The sequence below is a fragment of the Pholis gunnellus genome, assembly GCF_910591455.1.
Source record: "Pholis gunnellus genome assembly, chromosome: 21".
Lineage (NCBI taxonomy): Eukaryota > Metazoa > Chordata > Actinopteri > Perciformes > Pholidae > Pholis > Pholis gunnellus.
Window position 1 is genome coordinate 4,252,171 of NC_136548.1, and position 20,159 is coordinate 4,272,329.

General features: G+C 43.3%; 1 protein-coding gene across 2 annotated transcripts; it reads left to right on the forward strand.

The window, feature by feature from the left end:
- The first annotated feature begins 342 nt into the window (after nucleotides 1-342).
- On the forward strand, nucleotides 343-15,349 carry sap30bp (SAP30 binding protein). 2 transcript variants are annotated; one of them, XM_079183104.1, is made up of 10 exons: nucleotides 343-459; nucleotides 983-1,089; nucleotides 2,529-2,573; nucleotides 6,057-6,096; nucleotides 10,539-10,627; nucleotides 12,062-12,153; nucleotides 12,340-12,452; nucleotides 12,550-12,608; nucleotides 13,260-13,350; nucleotides 14,585-15,349. In XM_079183104.1, the coding sequence occupies exons 1-10, from the start codon at nucleotides 366-368 to the stop codon at nucleotides 14,764-14,766; spliced, it is 912 nt and encodes a 303-aa protein (XP_079039230.1). In that variant the 5' UTR covers nucleotides 343-365; the 3' UTR covers nucleotides 14,767-15,349. The 2 variants fall into 2 exon arrangements, with proteins under 2 accessions (XP_079039230.1, XP_079039231.1); XM_079183105.1 differs by having other exon boundaries at nucleotides 14,588-15,349.
- The last annotated feature ends 4,810 nt before the right edge of the window (nucleotides 15,350-20,159 follow it).

Genomic DNA, 20,159 nt, shown 5'->3' on the forward strand with positions numbered 1-20,159 from the left:
CCTATTAAGCTGATTCTGAGGCGCTTTGGAGCTTCTGAAAAGTAGATTTTTCTTCTCTTGGGTACTCTTTCGAGGGGTGGGGGTCAAAGCATTTTCCTATTTGGTTTGTTTGTGTTGGCTAATTATAGTGTTTTGGCTTTATAGGAGGAATTTATGGTCTAAAATGGAATACTTAAATGTTGCTCATTAATCAACAATATTCACAGTATTCCCCTTGCTAAGCCACAGACTGTAGGTTTTCAGCGTCGCCAAATAAACATGAGGACTACATCTCCCGGTGCTACGCCGTCTCTTACGCGGTACAATGTGACTGACGTATTTACTCTGCGACCGGGGGTTTATGCGACGCATAAGGCGACACGGCAATGGCGAGCGGTAAAAAGAGCGCTCTGCTTTCCTCTTTAGCAGACTATGGAGACGATTCAGAGCCTGACTCTGACCCCGAATCAGAAGAGACAGGTACATTATAACACATGTAATAGTTCTGTTGGTCCTATGTTGCTGTGGGAGTCTTATGTGGGCATGTGGTAGCTAACGTTAGCTTGTAGCTAACAGTGAGCTTAGCTAGTTTACAGACGAAGTGTCGAATATATTCAAGATGTGTTTGTGAAATAAAACCCGTTAACCTACGAAGTTAAATAATACAAAGGTATTTCAACAGGGTGTTGTTGGTTTTGTTTTGGTCTTGTTGATGTTACCTGGCACATAATATAGAAAAAACATGAAGCTCTCAACAACAGAGGTCTTTTGTTTTCCTGTAAAGTTACTGGTTTCACGTCAGAGCTCTAAGGCTAACAGAAGAGTGTAATGTTTTGTGAAAAGCTGATGATTTATGATTTACTATATTTGGCAATGCAGTATGGCTTCGTTGTGTCTTCCTGTAGCCCTGATGCACTGCTAGCTAATGTTTTCTTGTAGTGATCTGACATGTTTTCTGTGTGGTGACCCTTTTGCCTCTCTGTCTCTTGCTCTCCATCAACAGAGGCTCGTGGGAGTGGCCTGGTGTACAGCTATGGGGACGATGACCTGAACCGAACAGAAGCGGAAGTGAAGGTGTCCGCAGATGAAGACAGCAGAGAGAGCCACTCGGTCAGTACTGGAGCTCAACACTTTTGAAAACATGTTTGTGTGTTGACCATTCAGTTGGATTCCACTGGTGTTTGGTTGAACGTATTAAGGCCCAGAACAAGCAGAGCACTGGGTGTGCTGGTAGAGAATCTGATCCCTTTTGACATGTTCATTGTGAGGGGGTCTAATGTTTGCACCAATGCTGTTTGGTTTTATTTAATAGCCACATCATATTCAAGATCAGACGTGTTGCACAGAATGTGTAATCATCAACTTGCAACAAGTCTGTACTCATGTAGAGTGAAGGGGATCTTGTCACATCACCCCCCCTTGACGTTAAACACAGCTAGTATGAGCTAGTACTGCAAAGCATTTTGAAAATGAATCAGTTGGGATTTTTTTGCCCACGGTAGTCTTAGTCGTAAATATCTGTTATTACACATAACCAGGGCTGCACTGTGTGTCCAATCAAAGTTATTTTGTTCAACATTGAGATTTATTAATACTTGTATTAATCCATCAGAGTTGGCTCTCAAACACAAACATCACGACAGAATTCAATTAAACTTGGAAACTAACTACATTGAAGTGCAACCACAATTTCCAATATTTAAGATACAGTATAATCGATGATCCAAACGTAAACAAAGGGGTCACCTAACTAGAGGTCCAGTTATTGTTTTTGATATTAATTCAGTTAATACAAACAAATTAAATCAAGTAATCATTTTAAGTCTAGCTAAAACACCAAACATTCATTGTTTACAGCTTCTTAATTCTGCTTCTCTGTGTTTATATTAACTGTAATGTGTATATCGTTGGGTTTCGGATTGTTGGCCAGACAAAACAATATATATATATATATATGTGTGTGTTAACTATAACATGGTTGATATGGGCCTAGTACCATGTGCCCTCTCTGCATCCCTGCTGAACTGATGGCTTGTACACAGAGTGGACAGAAAAGTTCAAACATCACTGTGACGTAATGCCCTGCAGTACACAGGTCTTGCAGTAAATACTGACTTTATGTTTAAGTATTTTGTGTGTTGACTCGGTTTATTTATTTCTGAGTCTGTCATCCGTCATTTGTTTTATTTGACTACATTATGCAGATAGATGTTTATCTTTTTTCCTTGTCATTTACATAAATGAAGAGGCAAAAATATACAGTTGGTTACACAGGTCTGCTGTGAGGTCTCACGTCAAAGCCAAGATGACCGTCAAGACATCTCCAGTATTAATGTTCAGGCTCCAGAAAGCTTCCTCCAGAGCCTTTTGTGAATACTTAAAGGCATCAAACACCCAAAATGTTTGGAATGTTCCTTTAACAAAGACCTTGTAGTACTAGAATTAGTATATATAGACAGTTTTTCAGTCCGTTGCTGGGTGTCATCTGGTCTGCTCTGATCTCCTTTTGATCCATACGGTGTTAACCTTCTGCATTTTTGTTTTTACAGGAAATGGACGACTCCGACGAGGGGAGGGACACAGAAGATGTTGAGGTATTTGAACACCCGTCTGGTGTGGGATGGGTTGGATTTGTGAAAGGATCCCATTTGTTTTGTGACTAACCAAAAAGGGATGGCACATTTAAAGCTGTGCTGTGAAGGAGCATGCTCACCAGGTGGTGCTGTGGGCTTATGCATGAGAGAGAGAGAGAGAGAGAGAGAGAGAGAGAGAGAGAGAGAGAGAGAGAGAGAGAGAGAGAGAGAGAGAGAGAGAGAGAGAGAGAGAGAGAGAGAGAGAGAGAGAGAGAGAGAGAGAGAGAGAGAGAGAGAGAGAGAGAGAGAGAGAGAGAGAGAGAGAGAGAGAGAGAGAGAGAGAGAGAGAGGCCATGTGAGGTTCCTGCATGCACTGTTTGGTGCAGGTCAGTGAGAGTGAGTCACAAACCCAACAAGCAGAAACAATACAAGTCAGACAACGTCTGCTCTGTGTGAGGCTTATCATAATCTGATAAGCTGCGGGTTTGGGAGAGTTTTGTCTCTTCATTATGCCGCCGAGATAACAGAGCTGGCAATGCACGGATTGTGTGATATTGTAATTGTGACACTGTGTGTCATGATGTGATTTCCCAACACTACTGGACTGGACAAGTGGAGCTTTATTCTCATCAAAGAGAAACAACATTTCAAGGGAAGTAATGGTAATGATGTGTGGTTTCATTTGAAGAAATGATATTCAATAATTTAATTACTAGGTTTTTATTCAGCCAACAGGTTGACTGACACGTCTGGTGTGTACCGTAGCTCGGGCGTGGCGATATGGCAAAAATCATTTAATATCTCGATAACGATATATATCATGATATAGCATGTCTTCTCATTTAATCAAGAACTTTAGTCCAAAATGTTATCAATTTAGACATGATTGTGTATCATGAATAGGCCTCTCAGTTTAAGACTATTTTATGCCACTGATAATAGCTTAATAATGCAAGTTTACCCTGAGAGCAGTGACGTTTCTAAGAACATTCAGACATTGCAATGTGAACACAAATATTGAAATATTCTAAAGAAATTAAACAGAAAGCAAATAAATCCACAACAAATGAAATGGACTCCGTGGCTTTGTTCATAAAGATGCCCGAGTGTCCTAACAGGAGGGAAACCCTGCTGTTTATTCTGGCAGCATGCTGGTTAAAATGTTAGTGACATTCTTATGTCCGCAAAAGTGATCGCGGTCCTATCCATGTATCGTATGATAAGTCTAAAACGTAATTATCATAACAGACAATAATATCTTGATATATGATTTCATTAGCAGCCTGTAGCAGCAGAATAACACGATGATGTTTAGCCTTGGCTCAGATTCCGATGTATTAGTTGACAGAATGGTTTATATTAGCTCTCAGTCTGTCCTCCCTCTTTATTTTCTCATCTGTTGGCTCTGAATGGCAGTTGGTGTGTTGATACAGTTCTGGCTAACAGTTGGTAAGAAGGTGACCTCACAATACTTTGATCTCCTTTAACCAGAGCCAATAGATTCTCAGGAATTCTGTGAAATGTGTCTATGGCCCTCTGCCCGGTTACTTTGCTGCTCATACGTTATTTATGGGGTGTTGGAAGGGTTTCTGTTTGCTTGGTTAAAACACTTAAGTTGAGGGAATTGTCTGTTTTTCTTTTGGATGTAGTTGGGCAGCAGGGCATCATAGTGAGCACTAGGCAGGTCTCCCTTTTAAGCTGAGCTTCAGCGCTCATGTGTTCATTGCCAAGCGTCGGTCCACTCCTTTGATCCAGAGTGAAACAGCTTTTGGATGGATTGGCAAGATGTTTCTATTAGACGTTCACGAGCCGAAGTAGACGATCAATTCTGATCACCGACTTCTCCTCCAGCACCACCAGCAGTTTTTAATTGTTGTTTTAGAGAGAAATATCTTGACAACTCTTAGATGGATTGCTGAGGAATTGGATATTAAAGCTTTCTAGAATATAACTTTACGGATCCCTTAACTTTTGTTTCAGCGCTGTCATGCCTAGTATACGACCAAATGACTGCACAGCTGACCTTAACTTTACTACGTGTTTAATGCTGCTGAAGCTGGTAAATATTACATCAGCATGTTGTCCCCGCGGGCGTGTTAGCATGACTTTGTTAGCATTGAACTCAAAGCTGTAGAATCATCTTGTTTGAATAAGATGGGTGTTTTTATTTTATTTATTTTTAATAAAAAAATAAATGGAAGCATGTGTGAGGTTCTATGTCTGCAGCCGTCTACTCTCCATGTAGCACCCACTGACTAAGGCTGGGATGCTCTTATAGTTCTGTAATTAGGAAATAAACGGTAATTCGGTGTCATAGCATGTTTAAAGGGGTACCGTTTGTCCCTAGTGTGAGTCAAGCTCAAAAATACCACATCCTACGTTTCCCATAAAGCATCATTCATTAGACCCTCACCGCCTATTAAATGCCCGCTGCTTTCAACATCCAACACAATGGTAGGAAAGTAGGTTTGTGCTTCCTTTGAGTGGTTTCAATTAAATGCATTATAACCTGGATTAGTGTTTTAATTTATTTTGATGGGGTCTTCTCAGCTCCAGTGTACAATCAAAGCTTCTTGTCTTAAGTCTCAATAAAGATTAGGCACTGTCAACAATTAGGCACTCAGAAGAACAGCTGAACTCATTTGTTGCCATTGACCGCGAACACATTCAGATGAAGATGTGCAGTTTACAGGGAAGCGAGTCGATCCTCACAACGCTGCTCTTAACTTATCCCTGACATGGGTGGGTGTTGGTTACAGCCAAGTTTAAATTCTTTAACCCCAGTGAATCACAGCAGGTCCAGTGCTGCAGGTTTATAGCTTAATGTGACCTCTTGACCCTCCTTCAGCTGTGGATCAGTGAACTGAAGAGCATCTTATTGGCTCGTTCTCAAACAGCAGATGCCATTTTACATTTTTTGGTTTGGATTTCTGCCAACGGGCTCTGCTCTCTCCTCCTCCTCCTCCTCCTCATGATTTTCAGGACAATTCTTTGATGTGCCCGCGCGGTTGCTAAGTGACGACATGATGCCTGTGAATACCAGCCCTGTTCCTTTGTGCTGAACCTGTGTTTTGCCCACAGAGCTGGCACAACAGGCGGCATATTTCTGCTGTACAAGACTCCTCCTGCTGCTGCCGAGCTCAGGCATTCACTGGAAGCTGCCTAGATTTACCATTGTGGTTTCTATTACTTCTTAGAAACTGTTCACCCGTCGGCTTCCATTCGGTGCTGTCTATTGCATTCAACATCTGTGATTTGTAGGACTCAGGTACTTATGGAATGAGCTTTTGTTTCCAGCTCCTCATCTTTCACAAGAACAGCCAGTTCACCTCACCAACCCACTTGTAATCCACCGCTATATCCAAGCTGGGAACAGGGTTTGATAATCTCTTCCACTGGTGCTGTTGATGATCACGTTCTCCTTTTTTCAAAGGAGATTTAAACACCCCATGTATCTCAGTTTCTCTCTTCTTCACTCTTCTTCTTCTTCTTTTTTTTTTACAGATCCCAGAAGTAGAAAGAAAGGACCCCAATGAGCTAGTTGGTGAGTTCAAACACAAACACAAATACACACACACACGCATACATTTGACCAACTCTTAGAGGTTAAGGCTCAACCTTTATTAATATGAAGATGGGCAGGTCTTGAAAAGTCTCTCCTAAAAAAGGCCCCAGAAGGTATTAAAAGTCTTTACGTATTATATATAATGTTAAAACAAGTGTTAGTATTGCCTCTTGCCTGCCATAGGCAGTAATGTAAAGCCGGGATACATGTGGCGTCTTTTACCGTCCTGGAAAATACGAGGCCCCTTTAAAGGGGTGCTTAGCTGATCGTATAGTTGAGTCCATGCATTCATTGCCCACTTTACAGAAATGTTGTATTGAAGGTATCGCATGTTTGTGTGTCTGATTTGTGGGCTGTCAGGAGGTGTTACACACCAATTAACTAAATAATACTAAAATGTACAATTTCAACAGTGGATTGTGAAGGCAGCATTAATTAAACCTGTAGCCAACACTGTTACTACTGCTAGCTGCTTGCCCCGGGGTCACATTCACTTCATGAATTCTATGATTAAGAATTATTACTGCTGGAAAGTTCTGTAAAATGTGACATAATAATAAATAATTCTAGGCCCCATTGCCCCTACTGATTTTCCATCATACTTTATTATATTTTGCCAGTATCGTCCTGAAACTTTTGCATTCTATATGGTAATAAAAAGTGTTGAACAGTCCTAAATTTAACTTTGGACGCCCTGCAGAAACATTGTATTTATTTGCAGCAGAAAATAGTCCCAATAAATGCCCTGTTTACTCTTGTTTTAGTGGTGTTTACAGTGTTTACAGTGCCCAGCTGTTTTAGGAAATGACCGAGCCTTTAGTCATTGATGACAATAAGAACCACACAGAATGACACCCCGCTTCTGGATCGGTATGCATGTATAATAAAACAGACATCGTGCACGTCGTAAGAACCAGACTTTTGCACTTTATTGTGCCGGTTGGGTGTTGGTGCACTGAACGCATGAATCACTAACTAGACCCGGGTGAGTTATCAAAGCCTCTTTGTCCACTGACTGACAGGTGGGTTATGACCCACGGTTAGTGAGTAATGGCTGACCTGTACAGGTGTGTTCAGTGGGCATCAGATCAGACAGGATATGAGTGATACAGGGAGCAGCTTTTCACACCAGTCCGAGAAACGCCACGAACGGCCCACACTGCTGTTTGTTTATACGAGCCCGGAGCTAGATGCACAGATTACACAACGCTGCACTCATCCTCATCCATCACGTCACCGCAAAATAACACCAGACAACTAAACATGTAACGATGTGTTGCAAGGAGGGTGGAGACCTGATTAGAATAATCAAAATAATATGACTGCTGACTGAACCCCATAGAGAAATGGTTTTATTTTGAAAGGGAATGCCTCGATTAATCCAGTTAGGGGATGATTAATGCAACTAGTTTGTTCTAAAACTGCACGAAAGGGGAGATTGTCACAGCTTTTTAATTGTTGCGCGCTGCTGTTGTGTTCTAAAAGTGTACTTTAGTAAGAAGCCTCTTGGGCTCCAGACACGCTCCCAGCTGGCGGGACGGCAGTAGCCGAGTGAACTTGGTGGCTTCTGCCCACGGATCATCACCACTTCCACTCCTCCGGTTTGTTGCAGCCATACAAAGAAGTCTTGTAGGAAGAGGGGAAACGCTCCGGAGCAATTTTTAGTTTTCAAACGGCCACCATTGGCTGTGACTCCCGGCCCGGACACTTTGACATTACTGCAGCGCAGCTTGGCTCCTCTGTGTCGTCTGTCAGTAAATGTCACAGTGGGTCTGGCAAAAGGCCTCCCGTCAGCAGGCTGAAGACGGCTCTTTGTCCGTTCACTGAAGACATTGTCCGTCTGTCCCAAAAGAGCCCTCAGGGCACAGGCTGTGACTTTCTGTCCGTTTTTTTTCCGTGAGGACAGATGGCGATTCTGTTGCAGGGACATAATCTTTTCTCTGTCTGTTTATTGCTCTGTCTCTCCGGGTCCTTCCTGACAGCTCTGCTGGTACATGAGGACGTTCCTCTCACACTGATCCCAATTATAAACGGGGATGTTTATCACACGCGCTGTGATTTATTCACACTTCCTTTGCTACTGTGGAGGCCCCAGAGTTTATTCTGGTGTTTAAATTAGAGTTTCTCCAACAGGGCTCTAAAATGATCCACTAAATCTCCCGATGTCTAGAGCAGATTAGTGGGCTTCAACATCGCTGAACCCCCTGTTGCAGCTACAGTGTGTAATTGTCTGAGAGAGAGTTAGATGAAATACCAAGCTCACACCTAATGCCTCTGACTCACCAGACTTGCCTTGTCAAGCTTGTTATCGTTGGAGGCCGCATTATATTCTGTGCTTTAAAATATGGGTTCTTTCAACTACTTAAATGCACGGAACCATTTATCTTCATGATTTTGCTGTCAAAAAATGTGTGCGAACCTGCATACATACATGCATACATACATACATGCATACTTGCATGCTTGCATGCTTGCTTGCATGACTTGATGGGACTCGCCAACAAAGGCAACGCCCTGCTCCTCATAAACCATAGCCATGCCAGCCGTGAAGCTAATGGAAAGGGGGGGGGGGGGGGGGGGGGTACCGCTCCTCCATGACCTTTCCAGACATAGTAAAAGAAAGGTCAGGCCGGCAGGTCGTGTGGATCTGAGGACCGAGGGGAAAGATACCGAAGGGAGGGACTGCTGGAAAGAGAGCGTCGGTGTGGGACGGCGCCCCTGAGGACCAGCAGTGTTTATGTCAGCGGGCAGATTGCAGCCAGCACAGAGAGACGGCCTGCAGTACAGCTGCTGAAGAACGTGTTGGACTGAACCATGTCAGCTACATTTTCTGCATGTAAACATTTTTTTTTAATTTTTTAAATCAGTCCGTCAACCGGAGCTGAAGTGCCAACGCAGTTCAAAGACATTGTGGGTCGAGCTTTTGAAATTTTACCGATATCTTGCTTTGTTTTCTACCAAATCCTTTTGTTATGTTACAAATCAGCCACATTTCTCAATTACTGCTTAAACACAAGTAGCCGTACAACTTGAGCGGGAACTATCTGATCAACGAAGTAAACCATTACTAATTTGTCCAGACACACGATGACGGCCTTCGGTGCGTGACAGTTTGGCGACACTCGCGCCGTGTAATTGACAATATTAGCTTCTTACAGATATGTCATATCTGCGTTTATGTCTCCTGATAAGATGCATTTGTCATTTTGAAAGGCCGTAGTGTTTATTTTTAGCTATGCTATCTCAGCAGCTATTGGATTTTGTGTGGCAAATACCTGCAGAACCGATGACATCCCCATCAGCCTCAGCTGCACTTTGCGTTTAGTGCTGACGTGCAAAAAGTAGAGTGCTAACATGCTAAGCTAAGATGTTTAACATCAGCATGTTAGCGAGATCTATGGGACATATTTATTAATAGTCTGTATACACTGTAGTTTAATTAATAGGGGACCCCTAGGGGCATGCTGGGTACTGCTACAACGTTAGCTGTTACACCATGTAGGCCTGTTTTGAACGGGTGCTAAAATAGTTCTTATTAAAAGGCCAATTTTCCAGGCTCCTATTACATTTTCTTTGTTTATGTAAAAACAATTATTGTTCATCCCCAAACAAGAAGAAAAACTCCTGGACACTTCACTGCTCAGCTTGCTGATACTCCACTTAAAGTGTAAGAGCACGTAACTGGAATGCTCCTCTTGGGTTTTTTATGATAAAGTGTTCAGCAAGGCTAAGCTAAAAGACAGAAAATTATCTTCTTGCGGCAAGTTTCAACTTGTCGACGATCCGCGTAGAACATCAGCAAGGCCAAGCTCCTGCGTTCACACACACGCACACGCACAGACACACACACGCACGCACGCACGCACGCAGCTTGCAGCACTTATTCAGAGCATGATTGATGGCTGCTGAACGACTGTAAAGACTGTGTCTGATTGGGATGTAGGGTGACACTGAAGAATGCCTGGCCCGCAGTCAGAGAAAGCAGAGTGAGGCAAGTCGAGCAGGGAGAGCAAAACAAGGGACGGGTCCAAAGGGGGGGAGGGGGGGAGGAGGGAGGGGAGCCTCCCTTCTCCTCACAAGCCCAAACAGCTGCCACTCCCTGGCCACGAACGTTCACTCCTCATACCCTGCCCTAAAAAAAAACCTCTGACATACACACAGGATTATAATGAACAGCAAGGATGCTCAGGAATTCCTCAAGCAGAGTTTGCTTATCGCACAGTGAAAACCCTTGTTTGATTAACTTGAGTTTGCTCTCCAGTGCACATCCACCCCCCCACCTCCTGTTAATTCAAACACTCAAACAGTTTCACTTTGTTTAAGCACAACAACGGCTTCTTATTCGGCGCGTGGAGGGGGAAAGCCGCCGAGGTGAGAACGCACAAGTGCTCATGTTTTGTGTTTCTGTCTCTTCTTGCCAGCTCTGTTCTCAGAGAAGGTGAGGAACATGTCACCCAACGAGATCCGGATCCCCCCCGAGCCCCCCGGACGCTGCTCGAGCCAACTACAGGTAGACGCGCCTCCGCTGTTGTTATGGTCACTCAAGCACCGTTTTCTTCTTCTCTTGGACACACAATGCTGCCGTCTCCTGCGAGCAGCGTTTCATATCCACCACTAAAGGCCACGGTTGTGTCTGCTAATCAGACGAGAGGAGAGAGGGCGTGTGAATGGAGCCGGGGTTTAGTGGGTTTTCACTGCGAGCTTGCTGGAATAGTCCCCGTGCCCTGTGTTGTGTTTTAACACGTTTGTAGGCTTGTTGTGTGCTGGAGAAACACTTTGCAGTTTAGTAAATTCATGCTACCGAAGGGTGAAGACTCGTCACTGGTTGGTTTCATAAGCAGACACACGGTAAACACTCTCCCCTTTTGGAGTCCGCACAAGGTTTGGAGTTTGGAGTTTGCGGTCAACAAGTTAAAGTTTAGAGCGTTTGAGTCTCCTTGGTGTCGACTCACTCAAAATAACCTGTTCTCCAAGTGAGAAATGTAGAAGTTTCCCCTCGCCTCCCTCCAGGGGTTAGAAATACATTCTGGTGGCTACATAAATTGGGACTCTCCCTGTAATTACAGCAGCACACGGTGTCATCTTCTGTCAATTAAAGCGTCGCCCAGCGCTGCTCTCTTTCGGTGCGTCTCGCTGCAGCCAGGTTTGTTCTTCTCCCGAGGAGCAGGAGGCAGGTCAGGACACACGGCTGACTTAGTTAAGCGCACAGCTCGGCAAGATCCCCGCCGGGGCCGACACTCCCCCGCCTATCAGATGAGCAACTAATGATTCACCTTCACCTGAACAGCCTGGATATCCCTGCCCCGAGGGCATGGAGGAACAGAGGCATGCTTCAAATATGTTTCTTGCGGTTTATTCCACCTTTCTGCATGAACCATCGCTTCATGCATCAAGACTCATGCGTCGCATCGATTTCTGTCCTCGTCTCTCAATGACAGCATAGTAAAGTACAATATCAGTAAACAATGACCAAGTTTGAGGAAAGTCGGACAGCTTGTGTTGTCAAGCTGTCAATTACTTTTTAACAACCTCATTTGGTTTGAAATGTCATTTATCATACAGCTGATGGGAATTTCGGATTAGACAACGCTCATTATGGAAGACAATAGCGAAGCAGTAATAGCGTCTCCTTTGAGCAGCATTCCCATCTTGTTCCATGTTGGCCCTCATTTATCACTGTTGGTGCCCCGGCCACACCTGCCAGCTCCTTGTGGCTCAGTGGAACGTGGTTGTCAAATATTTCCCCAAAGGTATCAGAAAGCTTCTACACACTAGCTCCATTCATACTGACCCTCGCTCCAGCTCGAGCTGATCACATCTACTTTTGTCTATCCGGTGACACTGGTAGAGTGTGGAGGAAGTGTGGAGGAAGCTGTTGATGACGACCCGCTGTCTGCTCACGTCCTTCGCTGATTTGTATATTTGTTTGGTTTTTTTGCAACAGGACAAGATCCACAAGCTGTACGAGAGGAAGCTCCATGGAGATTTTGACACAAACAACCACATCCAGAAAAAGAAAGAATTTAGAAACCCGAGGTGAGGTGCTCAGCTGAAGCACGCACCCAAACCAACACACACACACACACACGGAATGCTACGTACACGTGATGCCAGAAACACTTTCTGGTGTAAACGCTTAACAAGCTCCCTCATTGTCTCCACCTGCAACACAACAATGTACCACAAAGTGTCTTATCAGCTTTTTCTTTCTTTGTTTTTTAGCATTTACGAGAAGCTCATCCAGTTCTGCAGCATAGATGAACTGGGAACGAACTACCCGAAAGACATGTTTGATCCTCACGGCTGGTCAGAGGACTCTTACTACGAAGCTCTAGGTGAGCTGCTTTGACTTTTACTTCTTCCTCGCTGCTCCGTGTGAATACAACTCAACAAACAAGTGCGTGTGTGTGTGTGTGTGTCTTATCCTTCCAGCCAAAGCCCAGAAAGTGGAGATGGACAAACTGGAGAAAGCCAAGAAGGAGCGGACCAAGGTGAGTCTGACTATCAGAACAAAAAACATAAAAAATAGCTGTCAGATCTCTTCTCTGTTGCGTCACGGGCAAGTCTCCACCAGCTGCACTGAATTCCTACTTAACGTCCTCCATCAGACACACGCAGAAAACTGCATTGCCAAGTTCATCTCTCGCCACTGCAGCTCAGGCCCAACCCGGTACAGCTTTACAGCCGAGCCGTGCCCATGCCTGTTTTTTCACTGTTTTTCTGTACGAATGCACTTCCAAAAAAACACCTGAGTGTGTCTTTCTTTGCCAGCTATTTTTGCTTTATGGTAGTTACGCTGAATAATCACTCCGAGGTGATACACACTGCTACGATCAGCAGCATCATTCCAGCACCTGCGCCTTAGCTTAGAAACTGGACTTGAATGAACATGTACCTACAGGAGCTGCTTTATTGTGCAGGCTACAGAGGAGCGACATTTTGGTGTGAGAATGACACGGAGACTGAGGGTCATTTTTCTCCCGCCCCTCGTTTGCAAACGGTGTCGCTGATGATGTGCCCCTTGAGTTGACAAGCAGCGATAGGTTGTGGTTGTTGGTTTAAAAAAACACAAAAAAACAGTTACAACATCCAGCAGCGCCAGTAATTAAATCAGCGGCCTAACGTTCTGTGCGTTTTCACAGATTGAGTTTGTCACAGGGACTAAGAAGGGCACCAACCCCTCCAGCACAGCAGCCTCCACCACCAGCAGCACCGCCACCACCACGGCCTCAGGTAAACATCCGCCATGACCGCAGCGCCTCGCGGATTACGCTCCTCCCCGAAGTGCACCGTGCTACATAAACGTCCCGGCGATTGTGTCGCGACCAAGTGGTTTTTAAAAATCTGTCTGCAAAACTATTCGGAAACAAAATGAGCTTCGTCTGCCGTTTTTTCGTAGCTTTTCCTCTTGAATGCGTGCTGACAATCTGGCACTTGGGCGCCGGTTTTCATGAAGGCCGACGCCCAGACACATCCCGAACACAGCAAAATAAGAAAATACAGGCAGGGTGCAGGCACTTCTAGTGGGTCTTAAGTGATGATTGAGGGATTCTTTTTGTATGAGTTTATACATTTTTTTTAAGAAAAGTTCTATTCTGCCTTAATGCCAAGGCTATTTGATATTTTGTATTATAAATATCACTTGAGCATTGCAACTCTCTCCATAATAATCCTGTCATGATTAAATAGTCTTCATGCAACATGTAGGGAACAGAGATCTATGTTTGAATGCCAAAAAGCAATTACTCATACAGAAAGATGAAGTCATGTTACTTAAGGCCCTGTGGAGTTAAGTTTATTTTATCAAAAATATATAATAGTTGTACATTGTTTAAACGCATGTTTGCTAGCTAGCAGTCTTCTTCACGCTGCCTTGGTTGGTGCGTTGCTACGTTTCTTTCACCTATTGACCCTTCGCTGATCTCCGTTCCCCCCCCCGCTACCGCTCCGCTCAAGCGGTCAGCTGCCATGGAGCCCACACTGTCACGAACTGCACTCCCTGAATATATATGACCTCATTCATGAAAAAACAAAAAAAGCAATTTCGGGGAGAAGCAGACAGAAGGGTCAACAATATGCGTTTTGAAGGATATGTCCAGGATGTCAAACGTATTCATCAGCAAATCAAGTTACAAAGATAAAGATAGGAGCTAAAGCTACAGATCACACTATTTGTGCTAAAAATCTGTGTCCGAGGGGCGGGACTTAGCGAAGGGTCAATTCCGCTACCGCCAGCGGAGTTGCGTGGAAGCCGACGTCAGGACCGGCTCGTGCATGTCTGCACAAACTAAACTCACAGCTCCATAGCGCTACCAGTGGTCAAAACTCCACTGGGTACCTTTACCTGAAGTGATACCGGGCCTTTCCTCGGCATCGTGCCGTGCAGCTCGTCCTGTGCAGCTGGCGGTTTTAAATCCTGAGCTCACGTCCCCGTGTTTCCTCTGCTCTCCGTGTTTCCTCTCCTCAGCAGAGGCCCAGAAGAGGAAAAGCAAGTGGGACTCTGCAATCCCTGTGACCCTGGCCCAGCCCGCCCTCATCACCACCACGGCGACCCTGCCTGCCGTTGTCTCCGTGACGACCACCGCCAGCGGCACCAAGACCACGGTCATCTCTGCGGTGGGCACCATCCTAAAGAAGGCAAAGCAGTGATCTGTCTGTGTTTCTGTTAGTCTATAAGAGTGACAGGAAGCTGCAAGACCTGTGTTGTCCTGCGCTCATTATATATGTGGAAGGAAGCAGAGGGAGAGCACAAATGAACTCGTGGACTCTTACAACCAACTTACAAATCCCCTCTGCTACACGTGGACTGATCTGAAGACTTCACTGCCGTCTATCTCTGGGATTGTATCTGCACTATTGCCTCGTGAAGCCAAATTTGCAGTTTGATGAAAAACCTGAACGTGTAGTGCATGCAGATCTCATGCTTATAAAACATTCATTACCTTTAATCTATATGTGCAACAGTTGTTAGTTTGTTGAAGAGAACAATGTTTGCATAAGGAAGAAGGTCCCAAACAGACGTGGTAGAAATATCTGTGTCCATAGTGTTGGTGCAGCGTTTCTATGCATCCTGCAGCAGTTATGTGTTCTAGGTCGATATGTGAATCAGTTTCTTTTCCAGCTTTTTTTTTTGTCATCATTGGCAAATTGACCGACTAAGGTAAGATATTTTTTACACTTGTACATATGTATTGATATAAGGGGAATAAATTGATCAGATATTGTCTTTTCAGTTGGATTATTGTCTTTTTTTTTCATTTCTAACTGTTCACGACCAGCACACTGAAGTGACTTTATCTGAAAGGTGAAGCGCATGAAGCCGCTATTCAGGCCAGATGAGGACCTAAAAGCTTCTGTTGTTTCACCGTTCTAGCAAAGCTTTACACGGGATGAAGACTGCAGGCAGACTGAAGAATCTCTCTGGCTCTCAAAAAAACACACACACACCGTTTGTCTTTCCTCTCAGGGAATGCATGTGTGCACCAGGTGGAGTTTTGACTTGTGCTCTTCCTCACCTCAGTCTCCACATCTGGAGGGGGGGGGGGGTCTCAGAGTACTTCTGAAGCGCCACTCCAGGGTTAAAGTCTAAAGTGTGAGCAGGCCAAAGTTCCCCATTGAGTTATTTCAAACTTTAAGCTTTTCCCACTTGATTACTGTTACAAGCCGCAAATATTTTTTCGTGACCTTTTCACTCTGTAAGATAGAGAATGTGGGTGCAGTCTTTTGACTAAACACCAACAAATATGCAAAGATGTGCTCAAATTATTTGTTTGCCCATGTTGTTGTTTCTTAACATGTTTCTGCAGAGCCCGGAATTCAAATAAAGCACTGAGAGAAATGCAGTGTCTCTTCAACACACCGTCTGGTATGTTATGGTTCGATGACATCCACATTTGCAGAATAAAGACTCCCAGCTGGATTGATTAACGAGAGAGAAAATACAACCCGAGTCAGAGTGTGCAGCCTGTTGATGGTTCCTCACAGGAATTACATTTGTGATTGATTATTGAAAGTTAATCACGACGCACATGCATAGAATTGCCTTTCTCACAAACCACTAAATTTAAGAACGGTAACTTTTATAGTAAACTGGTGTTTGTTCTCAATGTATTAACGCCTGGCTGGTTGCATTAATGTGGAGTTATGAAAGTATTCATGATAAATACAGTCATGATGATCTAGAAACTACTCCATATAATTCTGTATACTATTCATGTTGTAATTCAGGTGTGTTTGTTATTTTTAAGCCACTTTTAAAAAATGTATGCAAATTTCCCTTTTCTCCACAAAGTGAAGTGGATTAGTTTCAGTATAAATATGATAATGTTACACCATAAGGAACCATAAAGAGTGTAAACTCAACGCTGTGTGCAACAGATACACAGGATGTCCTTGAAGGAATGCTATCGGGATGATTCACCGTTATGAAATCCGCAACACTGTATTTGTGTCTTAAGTTCCTGTGAGCGCGCGCGCACACCTTGCAGGTGAACCCACGAGACACACCCGATTGTACAACTTGTACTGAACAGGTCTCAACGTTCCCCTCAAACAGCTCTCCGTCCATTCGCTGTCGTCACGCAGATTTGACTCAGGTGTTTACACAAGACTAATTAGAAATATGAGCAAAATATGAGGATTCAATCCGAGTCCGTGGTTTTGTTTAACCCTCCACTAGGTAGACGTTTTCTTTATCGGTCTTTATCACATTTACATATCATGTAGCATTGACAACGTAGCAAATATGTTAGCTACCCTATATTATGCTACTATGTGCATGGAGTTATAATAATTATCATACGCAACTACACAAACACTGCGTTGTCCATTTAGGACATTGTTTGCTATTTGCACATTACTCTTGTGTTTTCAACATTATTCTCAGTCGTAACACCGTCTGAAAGTTTCCCTTTTTTCACCCTGAAATGTCGTCGGTGTTCCTCTGCCCCCACATTGTAACAGATTTATTGGAGAGAAGGGGGGGGGGGGGGGGGGTGCGCCATTACATGCACTGAATGACCTCACTGGTCCAAAAAAGTGCAGTTTTTGTCATGTAAATTGGTGGAGTTGGCCACGGACTGGACTCAGTTTGAAGTGAGCTAAGGGGAGCTGAGAGTGGACACTTTCTTTTCGGGATTTCACTTTGTATCCAAAAACTAGTACAATTCTTATTTTTTCCTTTTCTTTTTGGATTCTTATGGTTTCCCAACAGAATGCGTGTCGACGGTCCTTTGGGCTGATGAGGTCCGGTTCACCTCGGCAGCACCTCGTTCACAGTAAGTGACGTCTTGATCAGCAGTTTATTCACTGGACGGATAAAAGTTTATCTTGAGTGTAGACAAGAATAGTTAGGTGAGTAAAAACGTCTGCCTAACTGAATCTTTTAATGTAGGTAATTTGGTACTTGATTTAAATGAAAGAGATTCTGTCTCGTTTTGGCTCTCTGGGGATTCTTCTGATGTCCCAGATTGTAAAATGTATAAAAAGAAAAAAGGTTGCTATACAGTTGAGGTTGGAAATAAAACTTAGATATTTACAGCAGTCACAGCTTTCATATTGAAACAAAAAGCCAGTGAAATCACATTGTTTAAGCGACATCATTGAAACATGTCAATATTGTCTCAATGTCCCTATTTCATATTTTAGATTAAATGAGGACTGGGAAATAGACATTGTAGGGATGTGTGTGAATCAGTATTGAAATTATATGTTTATTCTTCATTAAACATAACAAGCACTTTCAATTTGGTTTACAAAAGTCCAGCAACACGATCCATTAGAAGGCCTCTGCAAGCCTCTGCAGTGCAGAACCTGTTGTTCAGGCAACACAGCTACTTGGTCATGTTAATATATGTCAACATCGACGGGACACCAACAACCGTCTCCTGGGTGAAAGTCCTGTGTTTGTTTGACCCGTTCATCCTCCCTATGCCGACTTTGTCGCCCTTTATACTACGTCGCCTCAATTACGTGGGTTACAGACAAATTGCATGTCATAGCTTGTTGTAGGTTTAAGTGTAAAATAGTGAATGATTACAGCCTGTAATATGACAGTCATTTACTGTTGATTCAATCATATTTGTGCTTTCTGGGGTAGGAACTCCCGTGTTATGATGCATTTCATATCATAAAGTACAAGAGATTCTATTTTCCCACATTTGCAATAGACATACCATATCATATGTGGCACATATGTCCCATATTGCTCACACTAACTGCTGGGAGTCATTATGTTTACTGAAAGCAAAAAATGATGAAGTAGGTGGGCCACTCCCTTCGGCTCCTCCTTCAACAAGTGAAAGGGCTGTTTAGACTGGCATCACTGCCAAAGTGTCAGCCAAGAAAGCAAGAGGGGGGTGGGGGGTGGGGGGGTTTGTCTCTGCAGAGGTTTTGTTCTCCCCCCCTCCCCGAGAGAAGTTAGCCATTGTATCAAACCAGATCTGGTTGCTAGGAGCTTGACTGTGTATGTCCCCGTTGGGATTGCCCAGTGTGGTATGTACAGTGAAGAGGGAAAAGGTTGTTCTCTCCTCTGAGTCATGTTAACTCCTCCAATCCCAGATTAGAGTCCCAGGTTCACCATGGTTACGGATCAGAGTCTGTGTGAGTCCAGTTGCGAGGTGTGTGATGGGGCGCAGCGCGGCGGTTTGAGAATAACCTTTTAACACCTGATGTGTGGTCTGCTGGAGACGAGAGGAAAGGCCTTTACAGAGAAATGAACACTCACCCCTAACCCTACTGCTTCCTTCCAAGATTGCAACACAAAGAAATGATCAAACAACCAAAATAGATTCAGGGTTTAGTTCCAGGAAAAGGATTAAAAGAAGGCGATTACCAAGCGCGAACAACGGGCAAAATAAATATAAATTGGTCGGGTCATTAACTAATGCCTTGCCTCATGTGTTCAGCTTGTAAATGAGTTTGTGCTAAGTTGATTAGATGCACCTTAATTAAGGAATGTGTACCATGTGACCAGCACAATATAAACTTTAATAAGAAGGATTCATTATAAGGAGTTAAAACTTGATTTGGTGCACTAATTACTACCTGTGTTGTAATCATCCACACGTTTTCTATAATCAATGCAAACAGGTCTGATTCCACCGGTGGGCGGTGAAGAAATGTACATCTGTGTGTCATCTGCATAGAGATGAGTACGAGCTGAGTCGACCTCCAGGAGGAGCTTTCACAATAGCAGTTATCAATGCCAGAGGGAAAGCGCAACATGATTCACCAACCAGGCTCGGTTTAGACATACAGTATGTAATTAAGAGAAATGTGGCTCGTCAAAAATTGCTTTGAATAAAAAGGGCTATGTTAAAGGTTTGGAGTTTAAATTTAAGAAGTATCTGTTTATGATTGGTGTCATTTGAACGGGAGGGTGTATAAAGTATCTAACTTTGATAGTTACATTCTATCCATGACCACAGTCTTTCCCTTACACCAACCATGTAGTTTTAGTTGCCCAGTGGTGGAGAGTAACTAAGTACATTTACTCAAGTTCTGTACTTAAGTACATTTTTAGGTACTTGTACTTTACTGGGGTATTTCCATTTCCTGCTACTTTATATACTTCTACGCTACATCATAGAGGGAAATATTGTACTTTAACTCCACGACATTTATTTGATAACTTTAATTATTAGTTACTCTCCAGATTCAGATTAAAAATACAAAATATTACCAAAATACTAATCAACAAATAAATAATTATATAATTGTATCAACAAGACTCTATTGATCCCCGGGTGGATATATAATTTAAATTAGCCAGCTGTAATATTGAATGTTAAAGCGTAAAGTGAATTAGTACATTAGACATTGATATTTATAATCCAATGATATAATATGGGCTATTCATCAAAATTAGTACTTCTACTTTTGATACTTCTTGTATGTTTTAATTTTATTACTTAGATTTTTTATTTATTTTAAATGCCGGACTTTTACTTGTAACAGAGTAGTTTTACATTGTGACATTACTACTTTTACTGAAGTAAAATATCTGATACCAGTGTATCAGTGTATACGGTCATATACACAGA